This window comes from Cupressus sempervirens, chromosome 9 (assembly GCF_028749045.1).
Source record: "Cupressus sempervirens isolate cs-2001-9-10 chromosome 9, ASM2874904v1, whole genome shotgun sequence".
In the NCBI taxonomy this organism is placed as follows: domain Eukaryota; kingdom Viridiplantae; phylum Streptophyta; class Pinopsida; order Cupressales; family Cupressaceae; genus Cupressus; species Cupressus sempervirens.
In genome coordinates this window covers 730,741,884-730,758,582 of record NC_143126.1, presented here as the reverse complement: position 1 = coordinate 730,758,582, position 16,699 = coordinate 730,741,884, and the positions used below count along the sequence as shown (strand labels likewise).

The 16,699-nt window shown below is 33.4% G+C and overlaps 1 protein-coding gene across 1 annotated transcript in view; it reads left to right on the top strand.

Moving 5' to 3' along the window:
* LD (Homeodomain-like superfamily protein) overlaps positions 1-16,699 on the top strand; it is a 69,411-nt gene that overhangs the window by 46,687 nt on the left and 6,025 nt on the right. The window contains exons 7-11 of the mRNA XM_089801874.1: positions 5,760-5,873; positions 5,989-6,022; positions 6,505-6,556; positions 15,296-15,360; positions 15,675-15,763. Of these exons, the coding sequence (XP_089658000.1) occupies positions 5,760-5,873; positions 5,989-6,022; positions 6,505-6,556; positions 15,296-15,360; positions 15,675-15,763 (354 nt within the window). The remainder of the gene's footprint in view (positions 1-5,759; positions 5,874-5,988; positions 6,023-6,504; positions 6,557-15,295; positions 15,361-15,674; positions 15,764-16,699) is intronic.

Genomic DNA, 16,699 nt, shown 5'->3' with positions numbered 1-16,699 from the left:
ACCCAATCTTTGTAACTATTTACGAAATAAGAACCTATACTTCTAATGGAATGGAATAGAGATTTCACCTTATCACTATGTTTTTTCTTGCATATGTTTGCAATTACCCCTTTACAATACATTTTAGTTCCTTCAGAGATAGTGAATAAGCATCATTACTTTTCTCCACAAATTTGTTTAGTCTATTTTGACAAAGATAACTTTCTATGGTCCTACGGTGTTCTTACTTGCATAATTTATTTGAGTTAACCGATTCTCAAACTTTTCAGTGTAAAATATTTATTTTTTGTAATATAGGAAAAGAGAGAAATTTTGAATAAGACTAATCCTTTTAATGACTTCTCAATATCAAATTACTCCAAAATAGTTTAAGTCTTCCTAAATTTATGAAGTGAGAGGGAACATATTTAATATGGTTGTTTCTAGAGTTTTATTTTCGAGTTGCATGATCAAAATTAGCATACAGTCCTATCTCAACTTCTTATTACCTAAGTAATCAAGTTATTACCCTATACAAGTATCTTTTCCTTATATGTTGAAGGCAGGGATAGAAACATATACTCCTTGAATTATTTATCATTGAACATTACTATCAATGTAATCTTTTATTAGAGTCAAAACAAGATATATTGTTGGTTCGCAATAGCTTATAAATGTACCATTGCGTGAATCTAGTTGGATTTGTAGAGTGAGGATGTGTGGTCAAGTATTTGCTAGTCCTAAATGTAGTCTTATCATACTTTAAAAGACTTATTGTATTTTCCAAGAATTTATATAAGGGATTGTTATCCATTAAGAGAAAATTATTGTATTCTTATAGTTCCCTTAGGTGCAACGAGTTAAAACTACAAACATGCACTATTGAAGGAACACAACTCATGGATTGAAAAGAAGGTATATTATCCTGCATAAAAGAGGAGTCAATTCTAAAAGTAAAATATTTTAAGTATGAAGTCGTATCAAGTGCGTAAAATTCTAGGTTATCATATAAATGTTTGTAGGGTAGAATGAGATACACTAATGAAGCCTTAAGTTCCCTTTTTCTGCCAAAGAAATGAGACATAGTTACCTGAAGGCATTAACTAAGTCCTAGTGATACAAAATGCTAACATATGTTTTTTAATAAAAGATAAGTCCATCATGAAATAAAGAAGGCACATCTGTCATCTCTAGTTATACCAATCATCTAGAAGACACACAAAGAGTTCTACTCAACACTAACTTTATGATTGAGCCAAATTCGAATCCCCAGAATTCCCAATGTGGAAACGTAGGGCTTTGATACCAAATGTAATACCCTGCTAGGGAACTCGGAAGGACAAGTCTAAAAGCTATTAAGTCTAGTGGATTTATTTTTGAATTAATTTTGCTTGCTTTGTTTACCTAATTCTAGATGCAAGAGTCCTAATAGGTTCCCTAGCATTTTCCTTAGTTTACAAATTCAAGAGTTATGTTTACACATCCAACCTACTCAACAAGTATTTGCTAGTTGTAAATGACTTTATTAATACTCAGTTAATTTCCCTTTAAACATATTATTTTCATTACTTAAATCATCTTTTAGTTCACAACTACTTATTGTTTCTTACTTGGTACATTATTCTTCTCAATATCCATTTCTTTATTAATTTAGAGTTGTCCTATCTCTTTCTACTCTGAGATCTCAAGTAGGACATATACACTTTTAGTTAACATAGTCACCTTTATAGAAGTTAGGATAAGAGACTAAACATTTAGATAGTCTTTCTTAATCATTGTATTTATTTACCCCAAGTGGTTTTGTTACAACTTCAATTTGTTACTTTTACCATTTCATATCTAGAAGCTAATGTTCTAGGCCTTGGAAAAAATTGCAACAACTTAACTTGCATTGAACTATTTTAAAGATAGATTAAGTATATTTAAGCCTTTAACTAGACATGTTTACTAACCCTATTCCATTCACTAATTGCTTTGATTCTACTATATATTTGATAACATTAACTATTTAGAAAAGAACATGGCTCTTTTACCCATCATTACATATTATTACTACCATCTCTCAAACATAAAGGAATATACAATGCCATGACATCGTTATTACTTCATTAATCCCTTTACATATAAAAAACAAAACAATAAGTTCACTTTTTCCTTCTTTTCTCCTAGAGATACTATTCATGATACATATACATATGGTCTTAAAGCTTCTTTCAAGAGTTCACATTACAACATTACATATATTCTTCCAAAGGAAATGTAGCATAATGACTTCAGGATTCAAGAAATAATCTTCAACAACTACTTAGCAAGGATCCACATGGAGTCGTCCATAAGACATGAATGGTACCTCAAAAATATTTTACCATCCAAATGCGTGGAGCCATAAATGGTCCACTCCCTTGAGCTAGGAGATAGGACTATGATCCACATGGGTTCTAAGACAATCTAAGGATTATTCCGCGAAATCAAAAGTTCAAGGATAACATAAAGCCACATGAAAGCATAATGCCAAAATGAAGTCATAAAGAAAATGGACTACTAGAGGCAAAAGAAAGTGTGAGAGCCTGGACCACATCTAGGTGAGTGTCATTGTACGTTCCTATATGTTGGGATCAACCACCTAAGCTAAGGACCATCGTGCTGCACAAAATGTCCTTATTTCTAGTACTCCAACAAGGACATGTACGATGTGCTCTAGTACATTCTTATTGAGATCAACCACTTGAGCTAAGGACCATTCTTACTACGAGTACTCCAACATGACATGTACAATTACGATATCCAATTATCTTGATTAACGTGTATTCCCAAACCCCCATAACCCATTAATTTTGTTAGTGTTTCCACTTGATTACAAAAACTCACATGTAGAGCCAGCCTATACAGTGCTTTGTTTTCTAACACGTCGGATCCTCTAGTGGCTACTTTTGAGCCCTAGCACCTATGGTGAGTCAATTACCTAGGGCATCTACCCTATTCACAAATCCAAAACCAAAATCATAGAAGAGTTTGGGCACAACATTCCTAGGGTTCCATTCCTCTAGTTTAAACAAAGCCCTAACTCATCATATAAGCATCACAATGCCTAAAACACATAAACAACTTATATGTCTTTACAAGCATTTTCAATGCTAAATATACATTTAATACATCAAATAACAATTTGACATGCCTCTAATATCTTAAACAACAATTGGGAGCATGAAAATTTAAGTAGGATGTCAAACTGGTTGAAAACCCCTAAATCTAGCATATATAATTCTGAAACTTGTAATCTAAACATGTATTATGTACAAGAAACCATGAAGAAAAACACATGAAAGGTATCATAATACAATATTCCATGCCTATGGTTATCTACAACCTTCTACTGATTTAGAAGTCTAAGCAACATATAAAGCATGATCTATGATACAGTTCAAAACAATATATTTAATCTCCTAAGAGTATTATTAGAGAATCACGTAAGTATTATATAAAACATGATAAAATTTCTAATACAAAACACGATCTAAACATTGGAAGAAAACTCCAAATAGTGTCACAAGGATGTGTTTTATATCTAGTTGATTTATTTCCTCAATCAAGTTGCGAGACACTTTTAGAAGGTTGCCAAGTAAATATATGTCATTTGTGTTAAGAGTTTTGAAGGTCCTTAATAGAAAATATATAATCATATGCAATATTACAGTTCTATATTTGTTTAGTCCTATGTAAGTATTTGTCAAGATGAATTATAGAGTATCATTAGTTGGGACAAGGCAAATTAGAAGTAATTCTGTTTTCAAAATAGTTCAAATGTACTTGTTACTACCCTAAACTCTACTAATACTCTATCAGGGTTAAAAGGGGCATTACAGGAGCAAGAGAAGCAGCATGGCTTGGGAAATTGCTTGCGGGTATATTTTGTGAGCCCTTGAATCCTACTATTAGCCATTGTGATAACAAAGTTGCATCGAGCTTTCTGTGAATCCATTATTACATGATAGATCAAAATGCAATGGGGTTCCTTATCACTATGTTAGGGACATGATAGAGAGGAATGTGATTCAGTTGAAATATGTTTGTACAAGTGGTCAGATAACAAACATTTTCACCAACCTTTTTCTAGGATAAGAGTTGTACACTTCTGAAATACTTGGTATGGTTGAAAATGTAAGTCAAACTTGAGATTGAGTCTCAATTACTCTTTATTTGTACTGATATATAAAGATGTTTAATGTGTAAACTCTTTTGTTGTCATGTGTGCAACTCCATGACTTTATGGCCCACTTGTGGACATTATTGAAAGGTGACGACTTTTAAAAACGAACACTTGTATTTGACATTCTAGGGTGATGACTCTTCAATGATTTGTTTCATTATCGTGATGTATATCATGTGACTTGATATCCGTGGACATGTCATGATAATTAATATCTGTTAGACATTTTGATAGATATCATGATTTGTTATCATTTGATAGATCATAATGATCTTTAGGAGATAATCATGGTGGATTATGTATCCATGGATTTACCATGATTAGTCATACATATGATAGACATCATGAGACTTGATGTCAATGCAGATACCTTAATATGGATATTTGAGTTATGAAGAACCTCATGTGACATGATATTCTTGTGTATTCCATACCTCCTAATATCATGAGTAAGGTGATATCTCTTTCTCACAAGAAATTTATCAATTGTGTTTGATACTTGAATAAATTTATCTTCCCTAGCTAAGAGGGAGTAGTGATAATGATAGCTTCGGTTGGATAAGTATGATTGATAAATATCAATATGATGATAATGCATGTATATCAATATACACTAGGTATATTGATATACATACATGCATGAATAAAATGTTAAACCATACATCATTAAATTGACAAATTAAAATATCAGTCATGATTATCGATTGTAATTTTTGTAATTTTCAAGTACGAAATCTGTAATTATCAATCCACATTGGATCGATAGTGGATATCATTATTTCGGCCACTTAATAAGTGTCGATCTTAGACATTACTTATTGGCATTGATAATGATATTGACCACATGTAATCTGCATTGGTTACAAATTGTATATTGCCTATAACAAATGGCTTTTCATTAATGTAACTAAAGGGCATCGACAATTGCAATGACATGTCAATGGAGAAACATTTCTCCACTTACGTGAAGGCATGTCTATTTATTGACATGACCCCTCAAGATCATATATATATATATATGATTGGTCAAGCTGACATGTACACAAAACAACAGTGCAAAGCATCTTGAGAGTGATCTCTCTCTTACTCATATTCAGTTCTGCAATACAAATAATCAGAATTGAAGTATCATTGTTTTGAGAATCCTATACAATACTTTGTGAAGTATTATTATCTCATCATTCTTGTATCATCCTGCATGAGGTTATAAGATCAGTAAGAGCACCATTCAAGAAATAGAAAACTGAAAGACTTCTATATTCTAATCTACAATAAATTCAAGCAAAATTAACACAAGGATTGTGACTTCCGATTTTTCAGTTGAATTTACATTGTTACCCTGAAAATACTTGAGTTGTAGAATATCACAGAAGCTAGTTAATGCACATGTTTATTATCATACAATATCCAAGCTGGCAATTTACATGAAAGGAATAATATAACCTAGGACAACGTATCTTGTTTTATATGATGTGCTTCTTGAGCATACCCAAGTTTCTTTATTAGTTTAACCACTTGTTATTTTTTAGTTTTTTTGACCTTCACAAATTTGTTGATGTGGGTTGAAGATCAGACATCTCTAACAGGGCGAGGGTTCTCTTAGCAAGATGGAGCAAGCTGTTTGTGAAGAGTTCGAGTGTAAGGAAAGCTGCGTCGTCAAGCTTTCAAGTTCATGCACAGAAACGAGGTAGATTTTTAATTTTTTGTCCAAGCTTGTCTTATGGTTCTGGTTGCAATCTCAATTTATATGACGAAAACTGAAGACTCTGAATTTTGCCAATTTGTATCTCTCTATGTTTCAGGTCTGCAAGGACGGGATGATTCTTCCAAGAAAAGGTTATTTTTTCACTGATTAGATCTTTTAGTTATGGGTTGAATTGGGGCACACTCTTGTTACAGTTTTTTTAGGATTATCATGCCTGGTACTTTAGCATCAGTGCTGCATAGTGCGTATTACCTATAATTGCTGCCAGATATCTATCCATCTGTAAGTTGCAGGATGATTATTGTTGCTACAAAATTACCACATATTGTGCCGACCGCATCCTTATGTGCTTTTTGATGGAAAAAATGCTACATCCTCCAGCACTGCTTGGCTGTATTCTCACTGGTATACCACTCACTTAGCATGGGCTAAGCTGCTAAGACGTCCAAAGGGAGAGTTAACATTGGTCCCCATCATTAGAACCAAATGAACAAACCACTTGATCACACCCCTGTTGACTTATCCTAGATTAGGTTTTATCTATGACAAATTTTTAGTTCCTTGAGTTGTCTGATATTTTGATATAGATCTGAACTCTCTATTCATTTTGCAGAGTGGATGATTCATCAAGGGAAGAAACTCATAGTAACAACAAAAGAGCCAAGGCAAGCAGCATTATTAATCGTCATATTCCTTGATTTTGTTCAATTATTATTTAATATTTATCTGATGAGGCATTTTTGTACTACTGTTTTGTTGGCAACGATACAATGTGCCAAATATGGAATTTGAGCGTTAATCTATATATATATATATATATATATATATATATATATATATATATATCTTGAAGTCTCACATGTTATATTTTTTGTTTGTACTAGCTTGAGGTAGGTGGTAAATGTCACTTTCTTCAATTTAAGTAATTTTTGCTAACAAAATAATTAAGGGGTTTTCATAATATTTTGCTACAAATGCAAATATATTTAAGGGGTTCTACAATCAACAATGTACTAGTATTATAGATGACAATAAATTTCTTAAGAGTTAGGTGTCCAGATTTGTAAAATTGTAGTTCAAGTTTAAAATCATTGGTTATTCAACATTGATAAGTTACTAATGGGGAGTGGTTTAAGTATTTTAAAACAAAAATGAGCATTTCTAAAGAAGTCAACCTACAATTGGGTATGAACTCACTTGGGTGCTATGTTTTGAAGGGATGCACAAATTTGGCCTCCTTCCATCAATTCCCATCTTTTCCATTAGGTCCTTGGATGAGGATGGGTGAATGGCATATTAATTTGCAGTGCACAAGATTGGATGTGTGTGATGTGTCAAATCAAATAAACATTTAATAATTTGAGATGATCGTTAAGAACATGTTTTGGTAAATAATTGAATGAATATTAAATTATGAAATGAGCAAAGTGATCATTATAAAGAATTACAAAACATATGTTTCTTAAATGAAACATTCATAATATAAAAAATTCTAATATTTACTGTAAGTTACAATATTGACTATTAAATAATATTTAGTAAAGATATTATTCTAATACCCTCTCTTAATGTCCAATCTATCAACTACACCAAGTGCCCACTAAATGATAAAATTGATCATTTAGAGAATTACAAAACAGATGTTTCTTTAAAGTTGAATGAAACTTGCGTAAAATAGAAGCATTCTAATATCTACAATTAAGTTCAATATTGACCATTAAATAGAATTTAGTAAAGATATTATTCTAATATCATCCCTTAATGGTCAATCTATCAACTACACCAAGCTGCCCGCTAAATTTTACAAACTTGTTGGGGCTGAGAGACTCTGAGAATATTTGTTGTTTGATTCACAATCAGAACATACAAAAACTAAATTGATCTGTTTTCAACTAGCTTTTGAATGAAGTGACAATGAAGGTCAACATGCTTGGTTCTTTTGTGGAAGTCCGAATTCTTGGCCAGTTTGAGCACCCCTTGATTGTCATAGTAAAGGGAACTAGGATCTGCTTGAGGCATCTGCATGTTTGAAAGCATCCTTCAACACCATCTCCCTAATAAATTGCCTTAATTATTCCTCGAGATGCTTAACTTCTGTCAAGGAAAGAGCCACCACGTGCTGCATCTTGCTAGTCCATGTGACTACACCAGATTCAGAACTGAAAGCATAACTGGATGTTGATTTTTAGTCATAGCACACACTTCACTTGGGTAGCAGTAAGGTAGATGAGAGTGCCCACGTATCGCTTGATTGTTAATTCATTCACCAAAGGTTAATCTGATTTGGCTGTCAGCCTCAGCCCTTTCTTCATAGGTGTGCATTTAGGTTTTCAGTTTCACATCTGAAACTTGTCCATCAAACTGTGAGCATACGTAGACTGAGATAAGAAGACACCACCTTTAGTTTGCCAAACTTCAACACCTAAACAATAGTGCAAAAGTCTCAAGTCTGCCCTGTCAAAGAATTCATAAACTCCATTTTGTCCGATCAATCAAAAGTGCCAAGCTACTAGTAAGAATTAGATGAACAACATAAACAACAAGAAGAATATCACACCAGTGTTTTGTACGTACAGATTAGAATTAGATGAACTCCTTTGAAAGCTATTATCGATAAGACACTTTCATGAGTTTTCCTTGGCTAGTTTGCCCAATTGATGTTCTTTTCCAGCAACTTTGAAAATAGGAGGCTATGTCATATAGACTTCTTCCTGCAATTCGTCCTTGAGGAAGACACTCTTAACATCCATTTGATGGACTCTTCTACCCAACTGAGCTGCTAAGGCAAGGACGAGCCATATGATACTCATTGTGGCTATAGGAGCGATACTAATTGTGGCTATAGGAGTGAAGGTCTCCTCATAGTCAATGCCTTTCTTTGTTTGTGAGAACCTCCTAGTAATGAGGTAAGCTTTGTACTTGTCAAGAGTTCCATCAGCTTTGTACTTAACTTTACATACCCATTTGCAGCTAATGGGATTCTTATTTGGAGGAACATCAAAAAGAACCCAAGTGTTATTCTTAGAAGACTGTGATGTTCAACTTCCATGGTCTTCTCCCACTCATGAATCCATTTAGCCTCTGTATATGTTTGAGGCTCAAATATACTACAAATGTTGGCCATGAGAGAAAAGCTGATTGTATTTTGTTGCTTGCTCTTGTTTTTGGAAAATGTACCCTTGATGAGCTCATCAAGACGGAGATCATTAACAGTTTTAGTCTAACGTCTAGGCTAGAGAGTAGAAGAACCAATATTAGAGGCAAGAGGAATAACTGCAACATGATCTGGAACAGGGTCAACAAGTGGAACATAATTCCTAGGTAAACTAGTTAGTGCATCATAAAATTCAAAGTCTGCATCATCTATCCCATCAAGTAAACCAAATGGAAGACAAACACCCAAATCAGTAACCTTCAAAGGCCGATCCTCAGAATTCTTCTCAGACAAGCAAAGCTGAAAAGGTCCTTGTTCTTCATCAAAGACAACATCATGACAGAATTTAAGACAATCAGTGTCTACGGTTAATATGCCTTGTTTGTAACCGTACCCCATGAACATAAGTTTTTGACTCTTGGGATCCAACTTGGAGTGCGTGGCATTTGAAATCCAAGCATATGCTAAAGAGCCAAAGACTTTTAGACGACTGATCCTAGGATTGCGACTAGTCTAGGCTTCTTCAAGAGTTCTTTCCCTTAACATCTTGTGTGGTTGACCCATCAAGGAGATAGACTGTAGTGAGTATTGCTTCTACCCATAATTTGTTAGGAACGCTTCTGAGTTCCATCATTGACCTAGCCATTCTAGTTATAGTGCAGTTTCAATATTCAACAATGCTGTTTTTCTGGGTGTAAGGTGTTGTTAGTTGCCATTTCATGTCATATCATAGAAGTTGGAGAAAACAGTAGTTCAATACTCACCCCCATTATTTGACCTAAGAGTGATTATGGGACAACCCATCCCTTTTTCTACTAAGGCCTTAAACTTTTAAAATATAGTAAACACATCTAATTTTTGTCTAAGAAGGTACACCCACATTTTATGATTGAAATCATCAACAAAAAGTAAGATAATCTCGAACCAATAACAGGTGTATTGATTGGACCACATACATAAGCCTAAACCAATTGTAATACCTTTGAGGCTCACCATGAGTCACCATCTATGAATTGTGTCCTGTATTGGTTCCCAGCCTGACAAGCTCCACAAACTCAATGATTCTAAGTCTAAATCTCAGGTACGCCAAGAACTAGCTCCTCCTGAACAAGCCGAGCAAGATAGTGAATGTCCAGGTGGTCATACTGATGATGCCAAAGATGTCTGATGGAAGATGATTTATCTGCAAAGACATGCCGAAGAGAATCACCCATACCCACATGTTTGTATAGACCATGATCCTTGATGCCAACAACCACAATGGTATGGGTCACACAACCAATAATCGAATACTTGTATGAATTGAAAACTACATCAAGCTAGGAATGTAACTTGGCTCACAAAGAGAAGATTTAGTTCCATACCTTGAACATAGTATATATCGAGGAATATGAAATTCCTCCCATTAGACTCTCTTTGTATGACCTTGTTAACAGCAGTATACTCTTCTCCTCCAGAAATGACTGAACTGATGAAAGGTGAGAAATTGAGACACATTGGAGTCTATGTACGAAGCAGAAGATTTCACATGATCTGCGAGGTGTTTTACCATGAAAGCATAAAATGCAAATTCTTTTTGCTCTTGAGTGCTTTGTTACAGGCTTTAGGTTGAGAATCTGATTTTGATAGTCTTTTATCAAGTATCCAAACTTGTGGTAGTATGATAATGATTTTTCTTCTTCTTCAAGCTATCTTGAGGTTGATTGGAGCCTCTCTACTGAGCTGATTAATATTTGCCTTTAGCCTTGTGAGAGGATTTGGCTCCAAATGTTTGTTCTAAGGAGGAAGTGGCACTACTTCCAAATTGTTGTTTCCAACGGTCTTGTTGCAAAAGTTTGGTGCACAAATCTTGAAACTTTGAGTTAACATTCGTTGTTTCGATTGACTGCTCATAGGATTTAGGTACTTTTCAAGGCTATTACTACCATATCCTCTTCCTCCATTTTTTGACCAATGGGCTCTAGTTGATCTTGGATGGCCTTAATCTTCATCAGATGCTTCTGTAAGGACATAAGCTCATCCATCAGGGTAGAAAATAGTCGATTCTTAGGGAAGAATGCATGATTTCTATCTGATTTCTTTTGGAGATCTTTCAAAATAGTCCAAACTTTGGCAACTGTCTTGCCGGATGGTACTTGTGGCAACTGATCACTAGTAACTGAAAGCTTGATAAGCATGACCTCTCTGTGGCAAGTGATCATTAGTAACTGAAAGTTTGATAAGCATGACCTCTCTATTGTGCTTGTCGAACTTATCCTTGTCTTGTCCAAGTTTGGTAGGATGAGTCTCTCTACCCAAAACGAGCTCATCAAGATGACGATATCAAAAGATAGTCATCATCTGCTGCTACCATTTGTTGTTATGTTTACTGTGGAATCGTTGACTGCCCTCCAACATTATGTTGGTCAAAGATGCCATTTGCATGCTTTCCGAGTTAAAAAAATGAGAAAATTCGAAGATGCAAAAATTAATTGCCAAACACTAGGCACGGACCACAATGTACAAACATAGGCAGATTAAAGTACATGCTTCAAAAATCATGGCTGGTATGGACAAGAGAAAATAGGGCTATGACAAATGTGATTTCCAAGCAAAAACGTGAGCTCACAATTTGCAGACACAGTAGATTGTAAAATGTTGGCTCCAAGAAACTCCACGACTTCCAGAATAATGATACACTCACGAAAAAAGCTTCCTTGGAAAAAATCATTTTGCCGCAAAATTAAAAAAATCACTCAATTTTTTTAGAGGAGAAGTCTTGTTTTCCTACTTTGATACCATGTTCTAGGAGATAATTGAATGAATTATGAAATGGTCAAAGTGATCATTTAAAGAATTTGCCAAATAGATGTTTCTGTAACAAAACATTCATAAAATTTAAAAATAGAAACAATCTAATATTTATACTAAGTTACAATATTGACCATTAAATAATAATTAATAAAAAACATTATTCTAATAGGAGGATGATGAGAAATTAAGTTTTAGGAAACATCTGATTTGGCTTTCCTAAATCCGGAGTAATTGAAATATCTATTGAAAGGACCTAAAGAGGTTGATATCTGTCGCCTTATGTTACTCTTGATGAATTAATATAAATAGGAGATATTTTCGGCCATAAGTCAAATTGAACTACACAGTTGAATCTTGATAGTAATACCACAATTTGACTTGTGGAAAACAATGTTGAAAAACTTGTTCTTGACAATTTCTGAGTAAAGAACTTCACAACTTAAAAAATTGCTTAATGATAAGATGCATCTAATGATTCAGTAAATGAGTATACAAAAAAAAGGCTGAGTAAATATATTTGAATTCAAATCACATAAAAAATGACCTTGTGTGGAATGTTGATAGCTGATAGCTTAATTGTCATGACCCCAAATTTAAGGATATATGAATATTTGAATAACATATTATACAATGATAATAATTATGAATAATAAAGAATAAATAATAATATATTATTAATATAATAATAATATGTTACTAAGGTAATAAGGTAATATAAAAGGTCAAATCATTATTAATAAATGAAATAATAATGTTATTATACACTACGATATTATATTATAATATGATAATAGTATTAAAATATAATAAATTAAAGATTAATAATATTAGTAAAGTAATCAAGATTTGTGAATATCACACACACACACAGATATATATATATATATGTTTAATAATAATAAAAACAATGTTATTAATGAATTATGTGCCCTATTATTAAATAAATATTGAACATATAAATATATACTAATTATATAATTGTACATTATGGATTGAACATATATATGGTACAATATAATACAATATACATTATGATATTAAGCTTGATGGTATATATATATAAGTTATATTACCATTAATATTAATGAAACTACAATAACATATGATTATTCATAATAGTCATATTGTTTATCCATTCAAATAGTGGTTAATGATATTGAAGTGGCACCTTCTCATTGTGGCTCTTCGGCACATATATTTACTAAGCTTATTGGCTATCCAAAATATAGATTTGGAGAAATACATTACACAAAGCAAGATCTACTGTGGAACAAGGTAAGCCAACATTCAGAAATAAATAATCAACTATACCTTCAGCGGTAATAAGGAGAGACCATAGCATTAGTGCAGAGATAAATGGAAACTTCAAGCGGAGGAAGATACCTCACATTCATAGACAATGCGAACATATATTTTTGAGACCAATCGAACTATATTAGAGGAGGTGATTGGGATTCAATAATACGGAAAATGTATAGTTCAAGAGACAACTCCGATCAATGAGAAGAAGATTATCAAAATCATCACGAGAATAATATAAATAGAAGGAAAGTCGTAGAAAAATGATGGACCCCCAATTTGGGTTCATTACATTAATAGTTTGAACCAAAATTAAAATAGCAAATTGTCTTTGTAAAAACTAGGGGAGAGGTAGTCATTTATTCTGTTGCCACAGTTTCCCAAACATCGAGCACTCTTATTCAGATAGATGAAGGATCATTTTAGGGGAGTTTGACTTATCAAAGGAGCTGCAGAAGTGAGTAATAATGGGTCAATTTGATATTCGTTGATTCCGGTGACTTCCAATGCTGGGAATCAATATTACAGCGTCGATTTCTCTTGGTGATCCGGTATGAGAAGAGTTTTAGTTTTATAGCAGTTCGCAAACTTCTGTGGGTGGATTCTCTGTTATTCGATGCTGAGCATTAGTGATGGCTACATCATCATTCTATAAGACAAATAATTTCTGGTTCTGAAATATTCTGCCCTCCATTTTTATGTGCATACTATGCAATTTGTATTGTTGCTGTATCACAATTGAACGAAGAATAGGAGTTGTGTAGCTTGTAGCCTAAGTGACAGTATTCTTGTAATGTCTGTGATTGGTCATAGAAAGCGTGAAATTGGTAAGGGGTGGCAGAAGGAGATTTATTGCTTTCTAAGTCAATATTTCTACCTAGGGATATCTCTATATGGCATTAGATGATTGAGATGGTGAAACATTATAAAAAATAGTTATTAGTTTGAGTAAGTAGCTTCTTGTTGCACTACATTGAAAAACAGTGGTTCAGGCCAAACTTTAGGACCTGTGTGAAGGACATAAAGTGATTATTATTGGGAAACTTTCCATCTTTCAATACACTATATACAACCAATGCTATATCTTATCTTAGGCTGTAAACATTTAATTCCTATAGCCATGCGTACTTCGTATTTTCTCAACATTTAAATTTTTGATCAATTCTAATAGAGGTCACTATGTTTTTATTTTAATGTAACCCATCATCCCATTCAAATTTTTAGTATTCTATTTTGAGGACTTCCTCTACTTCTCATCTTTTTGCTAGAAATTTAGTCTTTTTCTATGCAAATTCCAACCAGTGACCTCTGCTTCTGGTGAGGTTCCAGTATCACTATGACGCTATTTTATGTGGACCATATAGAACAGCTCACTTTGCTATTTATTCTTTTCAATGCAAACAGCAAATTTCATAAAACCTTTTCATGTAAGCACCAGGCTGGGGTCTCTCTGGCTCTGTCCAACATGCTTTCAATAATCTTGCAAAGACCAGAAGCCATTCGGATTCCCCTTCTGCTGAAAGTGAAGGGTCCATACCATTGTTTGTGTATAATTTATTGATTTTCAGCCATTAGGGGATTTCTCACTTCAATGGGTCCTGAAGTTGTGGCCAAAGGGAATTTTAATTCCTTTCATGCAATATATCCAAAATCTGCTTTAACAATGGACATTTCAAAAACTTGAAAAACTAATAGCCATTAGTATTTCATGTATGGCATTACTGGTGTGATCACTCTAAATCCCTGCATTCTGCATTGTCAAGCTGTGGCAAATTTAATTAACCTGTTTCCATCTGCAGACCTTGTTGCATCTTAGTAGGGCATACATACATGATACACCTATCCATCTACAGTATCATTTTGCCATTTGGCTCTTAAATGCATGACAAGTGCTTAATTCATTGTCTTTTATTTTCTTCTATATATTTCTAAGCATTTATAGTGAGGGAATCTATTAGAAGTGATATAGATAGTTATCGAACGAATTGTAATATTCTTAGTATTATAAGTATCAACTTTCAACCTTCCATTTATTAAAAAACATGCTTTTTTCATTTTGTATTATATGGATAGAAACAAACTTTTGGAAAATCATTGCAATGCCCATTTTCACCGGCTCAGGAGGAACTAAGTGTAACCTTTGAATTGCTCTTTTCAGGAGAATCCTCAGGAGTGTATGAAAATTAAGTTGGTACACACAATTGCAGGCTCCAACTCACCAAAGTAAGTGGTCTATACAAATGTCCTTAGAAGATGTAATAAGTAATGGGATAAGGATTCTATTTTCTATGTAATAAATGATTTGAAGTTCATACTAGCAATCTGTCAGTGAATGAAAGCATATATGCAGTTCATTTGAAAGAATTATACATGACACAAACACTGCAAAATTTATAAAACTGGAATGAGTACTCACTTGAATGAACTCATTTTGCATTAATGCCTATCAAATGGAATATTAGCAATTCGATATTGCTGAGAACAAGAATTCAAGGTTTCTAAAAGTGATAAGTTTGTGTGGGATCTTAATCATGCAGGCAGCAGTCAAGGCTAATGCAAAGCGCAGTGCAAACTTCAGACTCAGAATGTTCAAAAAAGCGGTCTTCTCATGCAATTACAGTTGATCGTATCCTTTTACATGCATATGTGACTGGTGTATGTTGTTGTGCAACATGTCCTCAGAGGGTGTTTGAACATAGGTGTTTGGCATCTGCCATTTAAGTGTTGATTTTAATGTCTTCTTTTATTCAAACTCTTGAATTAATTATGAACATGCATATAAACTATAAATCAGAAGATTGATATGATAATGGTATAAATTATTTGAAAAAGATGACCACGTGTAATGAAACATTCATCAATGAGATAGCTGATGATTCTTTATATGCCTTTGAAATTTATTTATTATATCATACAATGTGCTTTTTTCAGTTTTTGCAAGAGCCTTGATTGGATTCAAGATTGTCACATTTTTAGGTATGAAATTTAACTATTTCGAGCAGGCAGCTAAACAAAGTTCTTTGAGTTGTGATTGGGCTTGTAAGTTATAGTTTAACGGTAACAGCTAAAAACAACACTGAAGGTTTGTATTCTTCTTGGATTTGTTGATTCTCGAGTACATGCCTTTGTAGACTTGTTCACAGCCACTGAGAATTATGATAGCATAATATTTTCTTGGGAGTAAATTGTCAAACTATAACCTAAGGGTTTCGTCAATTTATTGGGAATTCAAAAAATATTGGAAAATCAGAAAAAAAATGTAATTGCTGTTTTAAATATTTGAACACAATTTACTTGAGAGAGAGAGAGAGAGAGAGAGAGAGAGAGAGAGAGAGAGAGATTCTTGAGTACATATCTGGCAAACTAAAACCTAAGGGTTTTGTCAATTTATTTGGAATTAAAAAATATATTGAAAAATCAGAAAAAAAGAGAATTGCTGTTTTAAATATTTAAACACAATTTGAGAGATTTAGAGAGAAAGAGAGAGAGATTCTTTGTTGACTACATATCTTTTTAGACTTGTTCACAGGTATTGAGAATTATGATAGCATACTATTTTCTT